The 13,581-nt window shown below is 39.6% G+C and overlaps 1 protein-coding gene and 1 non-coding gene across 3 annotated transcripts; both read left to right on the top strand.

Moving 5' to 3' along the window:
• LOC131789423 (muscle M-line assembly protein unc-89) lies at nucleotides 1-9,672 on the top strand. Its single transcript, XR_010718859.1, has 10 exons — nucleotides 1-319; nucleotides 452-512; nucleotides 1,349-1,378; nucleotides 1,505-1,576; nucleotides 2,615-2,719; nucleotides 3,003-3,114; nucleotides 4,439-4,545; nucleotides 4,985-5,255; nucleotides 5,859-7,301; nucleotides 8,386-9,672. It is a non-coding gene; the product is annotated as a muscle M-line assembly protein unc-89 (transcript).
• Nucleotides 9,673-10,276: 604 nt separating this feature from the next.
• LOC131789419 (dynein light chain Tctex-type 5-B) lies at nucleotides 10,277-13,411 on the top strand. 2 transcript variants are annotated; one of them, XM_059106528.2, is made up of 3 exons: nucleotides 10,277-10,563; nucleotides 11,647-12,043; nucleotides 12,821-13,411. In XM_059106528.2, exons 2-3 carry the CDS (start codon nucleotides 11,678-11,680, stop codon nucleotides 13,127-13,129), a joined length of 675 nt encoding a protein of 224 aa, XP_058962511.2. In that variant the 5' UTR covers nucleotides 10,277-10,563; nucleotides 11,647-11,677; the 3' UTR covers nucleotides 13,130-13,411. The 2 variants fall into 2 exon arrangements, with proteins under 2 accessions (XP_058962511.2, XP_066028347.1); XM_066172250.1 differs by having other exon boundaries at nucleotides 11,685-12,043.
• The last annotated feature ends 170 nt before the right edge of the window (nucleotides 13,412-13,581 follow it).

Raw genomic sequence — 13,581 nt, forward strand, 5'->3', positions numbered from 1 at the left:
GTAAGGTTTCGGAGGTAGTCAGTTGAGTATCCTCCGGGCAAACAAATTTATCCTTCAGTACAAGATATCACTACAAACAGCGGATGTAATGCTAGACGGAGTCTTTTTACACGATCAATGAGGTGTTTTATGCATACTCCACACACAGTTAGCCATGGCGTTTCCTGTCGGTTCATCAGGTATTTTGAGTACCCTAGACCCAGATCTTATCGAGGACGGCAGAGCTGACATCTACAAATGGAGTGAAACTAGGCGGTCCAAGAGAAAAGGATTTAAAGGGAAACTCTACCAGTTTAAGAAATTGTTCATTGACAAAAGTGTAAGCAGAATTTGTTATTTCTTTTCAAGCTCTTCGATTCCCAGGCAACTGAATTACCTGCCTGAACAAGTCAGTTGTATTGCTATATTAAATTGCATTTTCGAATCTGTTTAAAATTATTTCATTTTGCAGATTTTACGTACTTTTGTATACAACCTTACAGTTATCCTTTTTCTACAAATGGTTTTAGCAGGTGAGAATAAATCCTAGAGACAATTTTCTCTTGTTTTTGTCATCATTCCTGAATGTTAACATGTTAATTGTGTGTATATGATTTGTGCAGTTGCAGAGCACCTAAAACACTTAAGTGTGTTTATGTCTGCGTTATGCATGAAATGAACAAAGAAATAAATAAACGAACTAGAATGTACAAGTCATCTTTTAATCATCCCCCTAACAGAGCCTGATTCATAAGATGATAAATCAATTATTTATGAGATCATAAACCAATCATATTTCTGACTAGATAAGGAAAGATTTCTGTAAAGCCCTAAACTATTTTACAACAAGGTGTAGTCCCTCAGGCAATCTATTGTTTCCCATTGTTTTCTTTATCCAAGAACTCTAAGTATGATGAAGTATAGGGCTGTGCAGAAATCTCAGGAGTAATTGCAATGAAATTCTGTGTTCTATGTCATACTGACTTAAATAACTATATACTGACCCAGAGGGTTGAAACATTCCTACCTCTTATGAGGAATGGCCTCTCAGGAAGACCAAGAACTCCAAGCCTACTCATCCGCCAGGTGGCCCACTTAGTTAGAACTGATCTGGTGACTGAGGTGACTAGGGGTATTGCAACTCCCCCCCCCCTTTTCCTGGTGGAGAAATTAGCAAATTTCAGGTTTACTTCCTGGAATTTCATCAGGTCTCCCAAACTATTCACTATTGCAAATTTATATACCTGGCTGAAGAGGCACTTTATTGTCAAGTGTGAAATTTTGTATCCAAATAATGATTACAGATTTAATTTCTCATGTGTACACAAGATTTTCTATTGATTTTAAAGTTGTTCATTTCCTTTATCAGCACTTGGAACATTTATGTGTCAGAAGTTAAGTAAGTATGGCAACAAAATTTGTTGGTCAATTTAAAGGAAAAAAAAAACAGGTCCTTCAAGTTCATGTTAGTATCCTTTGGGCATCTAGTTTCTCACTCACTTTTTGTTGTTTTTTCAATTTGTAGGACTTGATTTTGATGTGCACATGAGTATTTTTGTGTCACCAATTGTGTTCCCTTTGGCCTTTTCCATTAATGGTATGATGCAAGAATATTCACTGAAGAAACATAAATGGTTTCCGTGTTTACATAGCCTGATATAAACACGTGGGAGGTTGGGAGAACACAAGATACACGTAGGAAACCACGACGTGAAGCGGAGTGGTTTTCCAGCTTATCTCGTGTTCTCCCACCTCCTAAGTGTTTACATCAGGCTATGTAAACACGGAAACCATTTTACATTTCTTTTATAAATAACTAATGAAAGAGCCTCCTCTTGCAACAAAGGAAAGCGAGGTGCTTGTTGTTGTTGTTCATTTTACTTTTGGACGTTCTTGAATACTGGGAAAATTAAACTCCAAGAAAAATTGCGGAAAATCTTCTTCCTTCCATTACTGTACTCAAAACAAACTTAAAGAAACTGAGTTACTGCTAAATAAATAGCAGGGAGAACTCCGTGAGAAGATTCAGTATGAAAACCGTGTTTACATACATTCCTTTAAATGGTTTTATGGCCAATCAGAGCGTGCGTACTATTTGAATTATTTTATAAACGGCACTCTCATGCAAACCAAGCAGTGTCCATACTGATATCCTTAACTTAAATCATGAAAAATTCCCTGGGTACCAGCATAGATTAAAACAAGAATCAAATAAATCACATTATGGTTTAAGTCCCTCTGACCCCTAAGAGTGACTAGCATCTAATTTCTCCTTACATTATGCCCCTGAATCACACATACAGGTTATGAGAATCTAAGAATATAATAATCACCAATTAAAGAAGCTCTTGGTTGTTTAACAAATTCTCCCTGTCACCTCTGGAAGTGTATAGAGAACATTAGGAGAATATACATACTCATGCTTTGGTGTAAAGGGTTAAGCATCTATGTATTTATTTTCTAGCTATTCAGTTACAAGTTTACAATGGTATACTAATAATCAGTAACGCAGTTAACACTGAAATCAGAAGGTCTGAGATTCAAATCTGAGTAGGGACTCAGAATTTTTCTTTGTTTGCACCATTGAGATGTATTTTTTACTTCTTTCCTCTACGCTTCCTTTCATTTCTGTTAGCTGATTTCCAGCGGCGTGAGAGAGTACTTGAAGATCTAGCACAGTTTAAAGGTGCTCTGTTGATATATTTTTTTGCCATAGGGATGGATTGGCTTCATTCAGCAGGTAATATTTCTTAGTGCTCTAAGCAAGTGTTGTTTTTTTTTAGAAAGGATCAGTATGATGGACACTTTTAATACTGGTAAAATTTATCTAAGTAACAATTTGATCAGTAGTTAGCTAAAATTACAGCTGTATCCCTAGGGTAGTTAGTTGGTTACTTCAAAAATGGAGAAAGTTTAGTAAAACACTCAGAGAGAGGTTTAGTGGTCTTATCAACAATGTGCTGCTCTAACAAAACAGTCAAAATTTTAGTTTTAATTGTTTACATTCATTACTGTAATTTCAGGTTTACCCAAAGAGTTTTTAAAAACTGTAAATAACAAGTTGAAAGGTCTGGTATTGAATATCAAAGAATTTTGTTAACGGAAAAACATATCAGGAGGAACTTTATTCTCTCAGTAAGTTATGTTTGTCTATTACTTTTAACTTTAGAAAGTGTGACTTATTCTTTAATTGGTGGTAATTCATTGTCTATGTCTTATGCCACCAAGTGTTATGAGTGTCGATGTAGAGCAGGGTTGTTCTTAGACAAAACTCAGGATCGTCGGTAACAACAAAACTGTTTATTTCTGCGTAGTTGACTTCTTATTTTTATAGCACTGAGCTTCCTCGCAAATCTCTCTCTCTGTTCGATGGAACTGTCGCTCTTATATACATAAAGTATAAGGATCTAGAAACATCTCTAAAGAACTAAATTTAGTAGATTAACAGGGTTTCTAAATTTGAATAATTAGTAAGAAATAGATCGTTCCAGAATGTTCTTTTTACCAGAAGGTCATGTCTAGATGACTTCGGGTTCTAGAATGTTCTATTAGAATGTTCTGGGACTTTACTTAGACAATTTTTCGTAACACCAAGATTAAGACATTTTTCAGAGCTCTAAAAAGGACATTTGGCAGTGTATAGCTATTTTCATTCATTCTTGTCCTTGGGTTTATGTTGAATAATAGTCAATTTGGTCAAAATGTCTAACATTTTGAAAAAAAAATGTAGCTTTGTACAGTATCTCAAAGTGAGCTCAGGTTTGATTTTCCTCTTGGTGATTATGGACTCTGTTAAAGAGTTTGATTCCCTTTTGCTTGATCTTATGTCGACCTTGCACGGCATCAAGCTACAGGTCTTGGTGGTCAATGTGACAGTTTGTTTTGTATGGCATAGATTATGAAAGGAGTGTGTGGTATAAATCCCTAAGTGACTTTCATGGAAAATCTCTTTCTCCTTCTAGTTAACAAGGAAATGTAAGAAAAACTTGAAGGAGAGTAAGCAGTCCATCAGAAGTCTCTTAGTGGCTTTCCCCTGCAATGCTTCAATTGTATTCTGAAAATCTCCGTCCTTGGGACAAAATTTTTACAAACTGCATCAATTCAAACCAATTTGATTTCAGCAGGAAATAGGGAAGAATTGGTCTCACAGATTTCAAAGTCCCAAAGTTCTAGAGATCCATTCCTTTCTCTCATTTTTTTTGTCACTAAACATTCAGGGATTTCATCGGCATTGATTGCTCATAAATATTTTCCCTTATTTCCTTGGGGCACTTCCATTAGGCTCGCATGTGCATGTGTCATCTTTTTTCTGTCACAATTGCTGATGCAAGTGTTGGTGGCTAATGAACATATCAAGGAGACAGTGAAACAAAGCATGACATTTCAAGCTGACATAATGTCAAATGATGCATTTGTCAGCTATATTTACCTAGAGCTTATTTCCATGTGTAAATTTCAGGTTATTTATGAGGATTTAAGTGACATAAGCCAGCTGAATGACAAGATGAGAGTCTCAAGTTTGCCACACAATGAACCTTTAATAACCAGACTAATTCACTATCACAAGTAAGTCTTTGAAAAATAAATAGTAACACTGTTTCTCGCATAGAAGTATTGACAACTTACAAATTCAACATCATTGATAGTGTTTTAATAAGTTTAAGAGAATCACAGAGCTTGGTGGGGAAGTTTGTTCATTGGTTTCATTTTGATTAAGTAACAGAACTTTAACCAATCAGACTCTCACTACGCAGCTGTTCAATTTCGAAATCTCTCGTATAATTACAGTTAAAGTTGCATTCCATGCAGTCCAATTACCTTTATTACTTACAATCCACAGTGTCCAATCAGGTGTCAAATTAGATTACAGATGTCCATCACGTTCTAAAAATTTCGTACAGGTTGGACTAAATGAGGCCTTTTCTTACATATTAATTCCAGCTTTATTATGTAAGGCATGATTAATTTTCCCATTTGTGATACATTTTCAACTTACGATCCTAAGCCTCATGTGTCACGCATTTGAAAGACTGCGTGTGATCAGGGAATACCGATCGCCACGGACCATCCGCTCCTTCACCAAAGTGTTTATCTTCCTTATGCCCATCGTTCTCTCCCCGTACTATGTTCATATGGGTATCAAGTCGGGTAACACATGGAGCCCGTATTACATTGCTGTGCTGACATCGTTCATATTTGGAACATTACAAGGAGTTCAAGATGTCTTAGATGATCCATTTGACGGCATTAGTGAGGATGATATTAACCTTGGACCGGTAAGAAAGTCAGTTCCGGTTTTTTGGGGGGCGTTCCCCGCTGTTTGAGGTATTCATAGAGCAATTCTTATGTGATTGTCGAAATAAATAAAGTTGTGCGTTGTTTTGCCTTTACTTTACTCCATGATTGGTTTAAAAAACTTCCACCACTCTCTCAACCAATCAGACGCAAAACCAATTACGTAACGTAATCGTCAGTCGTGTTTCACTTAGTTTACTTATTTTAGTTCGAGTTCTCATGGTTTTTTTCATGTGATCTTTTCCTTTTTTTCCGATTGGCTTTTGGGATTACTTCGGTTTTGGTATTACATGTTCGTGAGGACACTAGAAATCGTGCTATCCTTCAGAGATCTTGGGTTTGTCTCACAATTAGGAATTAAGGGTTGAGCCAAAGAATACAAATCTCCTGCTTGTTTTGTGTTTTATTTGTTTTTAATTTGTTTGTCTTTTTATTCAAGGGATATAGAGGTTAAACGGGTATTATTATAGAATAATTTGGTTTTATCAAATGGAGTTGGTGATGTAAATTGGTCACCGTTAAGATTTTTTATAGCTTGCGTTTCGCTCGCCCTTAATATTCTAATCTTTCTCCTTTTCGATTAGCTGGAAGACTGGACGTGTCAATCGCTCCTCACAGATAGAACAATTACAGTCGGCCGCTTTACAGTGACAACAAAAGGACAGGAGGGCAGGAAAATGGAGCTTAGTGATATTGATGAGGACGAGGGACGAAGTCCCATGCCCTCTCATCCCGTCAAGGTGCCACATAAACGAAAGTCTATCCTGAGAAAACCGAGCTTTCGTAAAGAGGAGCACTGTGAAAACTTTGCTCAGGCCCATCGAACAGCTCCCCTCTATCCGGCAGCCGCTTCTCGCATAGAGGATCTGACCCGTCGTGGGCTCACCGGAAGCACCACGATTCTTCCGGGGATGAAGTTAAAGAGATCTAACAGTGATACCTTAATGGCGAACGCCTCGAGCGCGTCGCTTGACCAGGAGTTTCGTAGAGCTCAAGAAGCAGACGGAAGTGGACGGGATTCAAAGAGGGTGACGTTCTTGACTGAAAGTCGGGATTTGTATGATGGCGACGATGAATCTGAACACGGTAACAGCGTTTTCGTTTCAACCAGGAGTCTCTCTGATCCGCCAAAATATTCGCGACCAACTTGGAGGTCAGATGAGAGCGAACCGTTGATCTTGCTGGACAGTAGGTCTGGTTCTTCCGACATGGGAACTAGTGCTCTTAACACACCTGATAGGGAGAGAAAGAACCTTGGTTTAGATTTCTACGAAGGACTTAATAAGTCTCCTGGTACAAGCTTAGTCGATGCTCGTAAGGTTAAAAAACATAGCAATCCACCTCTAGCGAATTTGTTTTCGGTAAATTCGGTTGAGTCAGCTGATTGTGCTGACGGACCAGTTCCTCCTAAGCCAAGCCAACCAATATCAATGCCTTCATCCTTACAAAACTTATTTGGTTCACCCCAAAATCAGAAGCTAGATAAACCCCCCTCTGGTAGCAAGCCATTTTCCTCTGAAAGACCACGCCCTTTCGCTCTTCCGATGTCTCCCTTAGCACGTGAAGAGAGTTCATCTAGTTCTCGTTCTTTTCCTGCACCTCGGGTCAGCCGCTCGGCTCCATGTTCACCAGAGCAAGAAAGACGGAACTCCTTCCGACAAATTTCCGATCCAGTGACCCCTTCACATGAAAATGCAGCCGTGCTTTCTTCAAAACCAAGAACTCGCCAGCGGAAAACATCAGCAAATATTCCGCTCTCAAAAAATTCCGGCGATTCACCATCTGGAAATTCCAGATTTGCGGTTGATACCACATCACGGACTCCTACGGTGCAAGAAGCGGAGTCATTGTTGTCACCTTCCAGAAGAAAATCGTCATTCGGAAGTTCAAGACTGTTGGTTAGCCCTGATCCGCAGGCCCCTGCGGTAAACAATTCAGCGCAAGTTGCTCAGGCTCCTTTGGCAGATGAAAATTTTTCAATAGAAACCCCGGCACCTTCTAAACCTCTAAATACGCCGATATCGAGGGTGAGTGTTTTTCAGTCTGCCTTAAAATGACGCATCGACCGCTTCAGCGGTCGGTTGTCGTGCCGAACATTGGTGCTCATTCTCCCGCAAACTCGAAGGAACTCGTAATTTGGGACCGTTCATCAGTTATCGCCTGAGGGATTGGGAAATGTTAGTTGTGTCATGACAAAATTTACCTGATTCCCCCATAAGGCTCTGCAGTACTCCTATAATCCTTACTCATTGGTAGTTACTGACAGTCGATTTTCTACAGTCACCCCTTGGTACTCTCCCTCCGTTCCTCCTGAAAACAATGCCATCCCCCCCTAAAAAATACTCCGTTCCCTCACTCCCCTCACTCCCCTCACTCCCCTCCTCCCTTTCAGGGATAAGTATTGACCATTCCCTAATAAATTTTGGTCACCTTCTGTACGTCTTAGTTTATTTTAAATGAGGTCTCCTGATGGCCTAGAATTCCCAAAAGTACAGAAACTATCGTCAGAAATATTGGTAAGGGGGACTTTCGAATCCTAATTTCAGTGAGGCGCACTTGGGAAATGAAAAACCTCCTCAAAATGTAGACTCACGTCAATCTTTCAGTCCTATGATCAGGAAGTTTATTCTCCTAAGTGATGGTTATACAATTCTTTATTGTATACTCAGGAGAATCTGGCGTTATATCAATATAATGTCGCCCAGATGGTAATTTTCTCAACTCTCATTACTCGCTCTCCTGGGAGTGAAACGGTTTGCTCTTGTTCGTCGTCATTAGAAATGTGGTTCTTTCCAGTATTGAACTGGAAGTATCCAAATTTTCCATACTGTACTCTATACATTTCCTAATTAAAGGAGAATTTGTTTAAGAATCAAGAGTTTCTTTAATTTGAGATCATTTCCTTTATTCTCATGGCCTTTATGTGTGATTCAGGGGTGATATTTTAAGGAGAAATTAGATGCTAGTCAGCTTATGGTTGCTACTCCAAGGGTGAAGGGGTTACCTGTTTCAGGTATGATTTTTACATATCCCTCTAGGATTAGGAAGTGGGATAAAGGATTAAACATTATCCAGAAACTATGCCACTGATAATATTCTTTTCCTTTGCAGTTCAATGTTGCAAAACGATCAAACAGTGTTATTGATTCTGAGAGGGAAGACAAACCCCTTGTGTCGTCGAATATCCCAAATTACGGGTTGACGGACTCCTCCCCTCCTCCGTCAAGATTCAAAGTAAACAGTCCACAAAAAATATCACAAGAGACTAAGCAACAGAGCGAGGATGAAGAGGAACCGGATTCGTTTCAACTCTTAACTGTTGATGGTGGTAGTACCGAGGTTTTCATTTAGTACCGTAAGGAGTCAAGTACTAGTCAAACGAGAGATAAGGGCCCAGTCTAAGTTCTTGGATTGGGATCAAAATATACAGCAAGGCCTAGGTCGGAGATCCAACGAAAGTTTTGTTAAACGCTGATCTTGAATTCTTTCAAGAGGATGATAACGTGCTTCGTTTCCCAGTGTAGAGGGAAAAATTTCTCGGTGACCTCTGATTCCTCAAAGTCGTGCGATTGCACTGTTTACTCATCATAGGGGTGAACTGAAAGTTTTTCTTTCTTCTCCCTTCCCTTCCCTTCCCCCCCCCCCCCTTTCCCACCCGTGGGGAGGTTCATTAGAGCGTTAAAGACATTTCACCACAGGCATTGATTTGATTCAGGTTGAAATCACTCGGAGATGGTTATAATAATTACCGGAAGTCATCAGTTATTTTGTTCACGAAAGTTTTTTAAATGAAATTGTTGCCAAACCTGATTTGGGATATTTTGATGTTTTTTTGAGAGGTTTATTTGGCCAAAAGTTGTGAGATGACTGTGGCATCAGCTGATGTTAAATAGTTACGAATGCAAATTCCAGTCAGATGTTCGTGCAGACATTTTTTAGGAGTCCAATAAGAGCAATATAGGAGATATTTTTTTGTACTTAAGCTTTTCCAAACTATTTTCTTAATTTCTTCGAGAAGGTGGCTATTTCGGCTTGAAGTTGTAATAAAACGTAAAGCTAAAAGTTAACCCGGCCATCTGTAAAGGTATTCAACCTACGGCCATCTTGTTCCTATAGCGACTGGAAGAAACATCGGCTTGTAGCGAGAAATGTCGATATCTCTGATTACTAATCATTGTGCAAAATGACATTTCCTCGAAATTTCATGATGAAGGATTTTGAAGTAATCCCATAAATTGTCCGAATTTCGTGCCATGGGAAAAGACCCAGGGTTAGGCCCTTTTAGGAAAAGTAACCCTCAGCTTAGATGACTCAAGTATAGGTCTGCAATGATTAAAATTCCCGAAGGAAAATATAAAACGTACGTGACATAATTTGCGACTACTTTAGGGGCTGATTATTACTTATCGCCGAAGGGGGGAGGGGGGATGGAGGATTTTGTTTGTGTCACGATAAAATGTGGCTGATCCTTCATTAGGCTCTGTGATGCTCTCATGAACCCCACTCTCCCTCTCTCCTTTTATTGGCAGTCAAAGTTGGTGACGACTGATCCCCCTCTGCCCCCCTCCCAAAAAAGAATCCTCCACCCTCCCCACCGGGTGATAAATAACGACTCGTCCTGTTGTTACATGACACAAATTAGTATCGATACTTCGACGGAGAAAGCCGGGCCCCTCTGGATTTGATCTTCCAGTACACCCAGAGAACTCTTTCGCTGCGCGTCACAATGCAACCAACTGGCCGCGATTTCTGATGAACACCTTCCTCGTTACGTGCATCCAATTGTCAATCCTTTGCACCGTCCACCCCTTATTTCTTATAATTTCAGTACCAAGAAGTTGGTCCTATATTTATTTAAAGTCGTATTCTTTTTTGTGTATATATATATATAGATACTTCTATGATCGCTCTCGATAATAACAAGACTAATCTTAGAAGCAATATTCATTCTAAGTGAATTAATGCCGATTAGCGTGCACCAGCATTGTGGAGGCATGTTCGAATCAATTAACGGAACCGTCGGTGCATTTGAGACTTGAAAAGAATTTAATCATTAACAAGTTTTGTTTGATTATAGAACAATAAGCAATTGACACACCTCCAAATAGGAGCAGATTAATTCTTGTCCTGTCAAACAAGAAGCAGTGTTTATTTTCCGCTTGGAAGACGTTGGTTTTCGCTCATTCGGCCGCAACATTTTCCGTCGTTCAGTGACAAACAAGAACTTGAACTGTTGGGTTTCTCTCTACCGCTTTCGTTGGAAAAAAACTTTGGCTCTTTATTTTGAAGGTAAGTTACTTTGTTCTTCTCTACGGGGTAACGACAAAGGAATTTAACTCAATATAAAATTCACCACAGTATTCGTACATTTCTTTGGCGTTCATGTGGTCATGTCAGCTCAGAGAATGAAAACGATATGTTCTATCATGCATGCTTTAAAGCTCGCAAACAACTTATACCCGTCTATCACTAAATTACCGTCCCGTCAATGTTTTTTAGTTTAGTTTAAGTGAAATCTTAGATAAGCTGAAGTGTCAATAGCTTTTGTATTCATACCGGAGTTGCTACGAACTGAATTGAAGAAATGAAGCTTAAAAACTTGGCTCTTTTTTATCGTAAAGTCAAACTGAAAGCGCTGTCTGAAGTAGATCGAATCATCAATCAACGATTAAATGTGATACAGCTTGTAGAGATCAATCTAAGTTCACAAAGGGGAGATTCTAGGTGTGAGTCCTGACTTGGAAATTCGTTTTCCGATTTTAAATGTGTCCCGAGCGGAAGAAAGATGACTTTCTCTTTATAATGCGTTGGAGCCGGAACCTGTCACAACGGAGTTTGACAGGCCCTTCTTTTCCACCAAGGCAACATGAAGAAGTCCGTTGCTTTTTTATTCTTGCGTCTACAGGAACAGTTTAATTGTCTTTTTTGGCTTCTTCTCATGGCGAGTGGAAAAGCTGATTTGATCGCCAGGAATCCGCTTCTGATAAAACACGATTACATTTAAATAGGAAATATGAACGATCAGCGCAGACTCAGTGAAGGATTCAACGCTGGGATTTTTAATTCTCCCCTTAAATAATCCCAACTATATCGAAATTAAGAAAATAGGAAAATTTTTCTAAACAAGGTCATGAAATGAATAAACTTCCCACATCAAAACAACGACACAAAAGCAATGTTTGCTCTAGAGGGAGGAGCCGTGGGTGTAGTAGTATTTTTGTTAAGACCTGTGTCAGCTCGCAGTCCACTCTTATTTACATCGCAAAATCTCGGGTAAATCGGTATACTGTGAAGACTGTGAACACTCCCTCTTTGTTTTTGTTTTTTTTCGTTCACTTCCTTGGTTCTTTTTTAATGTGTGTTTCTTTTCAGTGCTGTATAAAAAAATTGAAATGATCTTGTCATGTCAGTTCCCAGTCAAAAAATCATGACTACGAGTTCTCAAGAAGAGAAAAAGCGACACAAAGTCCAAAGTGAAAGTAAGCCTATCGAGGAAGAAAATGAAACCTCAAGTCCTTCCATTTATGGCGTGGTAGCAGCTCATTCACTATCAAAAGATATCAAGCAAAAGTCACTACATTTGATTAAAGTCAAAAGACGACACGGGGACTGGGGACAGTTCGATTTGACGCATGCGTGGTCACCGGAGGACCCGTCGAGTAACGTGGGAAGTCGGCATGGTAGTGGACTGACACGAGAAACAACATTGGTTGATAATAATTTGACTATGGCTAGACCCTTTGTTATGGAACCCCTGAGAACATTTCAGGTTTGATATAATGCCCGTGTGTAGGGCCAACCCCCTTCCAAAGGAGGATTCAGGGGGAGGGTTTGGACATCCGAACTTTCCCCCCCCCCTCAACCCACTGCGACTTTCCCCCCCCCTCAACCCACTGTGACTTTCCCCCCTCCCTCAACCCACTGCGACTTTCACACCCCCCCCCAACCCACTGCGACTTGTTTTTACTACTTGTCTGAATCCAAAATTCTTCCAACGACAGGATCACACTAGATTCTGTCTGTTAAGCTTTAGGCTTTCGTCTATGCCTCGCTTACGGGTCCTCTAACATAGCGTCTAATCAAACGGAGTTCAAAACTGTTGTAATCATCGTGCGCAAAAAAGTCTCCTCTTCTAGGCCAGTACCTAGTTTATATACGATTAACTCAAATCCCTGAAGTCATTGGCCCTTTACATTGAGGTAGAGAGAACGAAGATAGCTTTGTATAAAACCTCAATTAAAATGATGACCTTCTTACCCCTTCCTCCCTCCCCGCCCCCACCCCACTTACACCCTCCACTGCTGAATTTTCAGAATGATGAGCGGCATCTGAGATTTTCCCTTTGACTTGTTACTTGTGTCGTTAGTGATTGAGTGGGTATTTCAAAAACACGAAGGCAGCACGGTCTAAAAACGGATGAAAACCGCCAGATAAGAAGGCGCGCTGCTAACTTTTAACAGCAATCTCCTTTCGCTTTCTCTCTGTTCCCATGAACATCCAGTTAGCCAAATTTTTTTATGCATCTATGCCTTTTCGCTCCACACAGGAACACAGAGTCATACCAATCATTCAACACGTTTTGGAAACAAACCTGGCTGAACAAAAATACGACCCTGTCTTCTGCAAAGATGTCACCGTTAAAATAACGGAAGAGATCAAGGAACGAGTAAAGAAACTGTGTTATCCTCGATACAAATTTGTTTGTCACGTGATTGTGGGTGACGTCAATAGACAGGACGTAAGAGTTGTGAGCCGGTGCGCCTGGGACGCAGCGGTAGATCGTTATGCGCAGTTTGAATATCGAAGCTTTTATCTGTACGCAGTAGGAATTGTTTATGGAATTTACTGTGAATAAGATGTGCTATTGAAGCTGCTTTAGGATTTAGATATGAGCATCTTTTCTTCCTTCCTTTCCTTTTCAGAGACAAACATGAAAGTAAAGAAATACCAAATAAACGGTCGCGTTCTAATGATACATCGATTTAAGAATAGACTCACTAAATTATATGCACCAGCATATAAGATGAAGAGTATCTGGTTCCTGGTATAATTACTTTTATAAGAGTTTTCTCTGTCAATCAAGTTTGATCAGAAAAATCCTGTATTGAAGACGCAACTATTAAAAAAGTCAACTACGTTCCCAATGACTTATATTATAATGACATAGGAGGAAATAATGGAGAGAGAAACTGGGAACGAAGTTGGAGATGGTTCAATGATCAACGCAAAATGGTTCACCTTTTATGAAGAAAACTCGAATGAAGAGAGGTCTGAACATATAAATAAAAGTCTGTAAAAACTGATTGT

This window comes from Pocillopora verrucosa, chromosome 9 (genome assembly GCF_036669915.1).
Source record: "Pocillopora verrucosa isolate sample1 chromosome 9, ASM3666991v2, whole genome shotgun sequence".
Taxonomy (NCBI): Eukaryota; Metazoa; Cnidaria; class Anthozoa; order Scleractinia; family Pocilloporidae; genus Pocillopora; species Pocillopora verrucosa.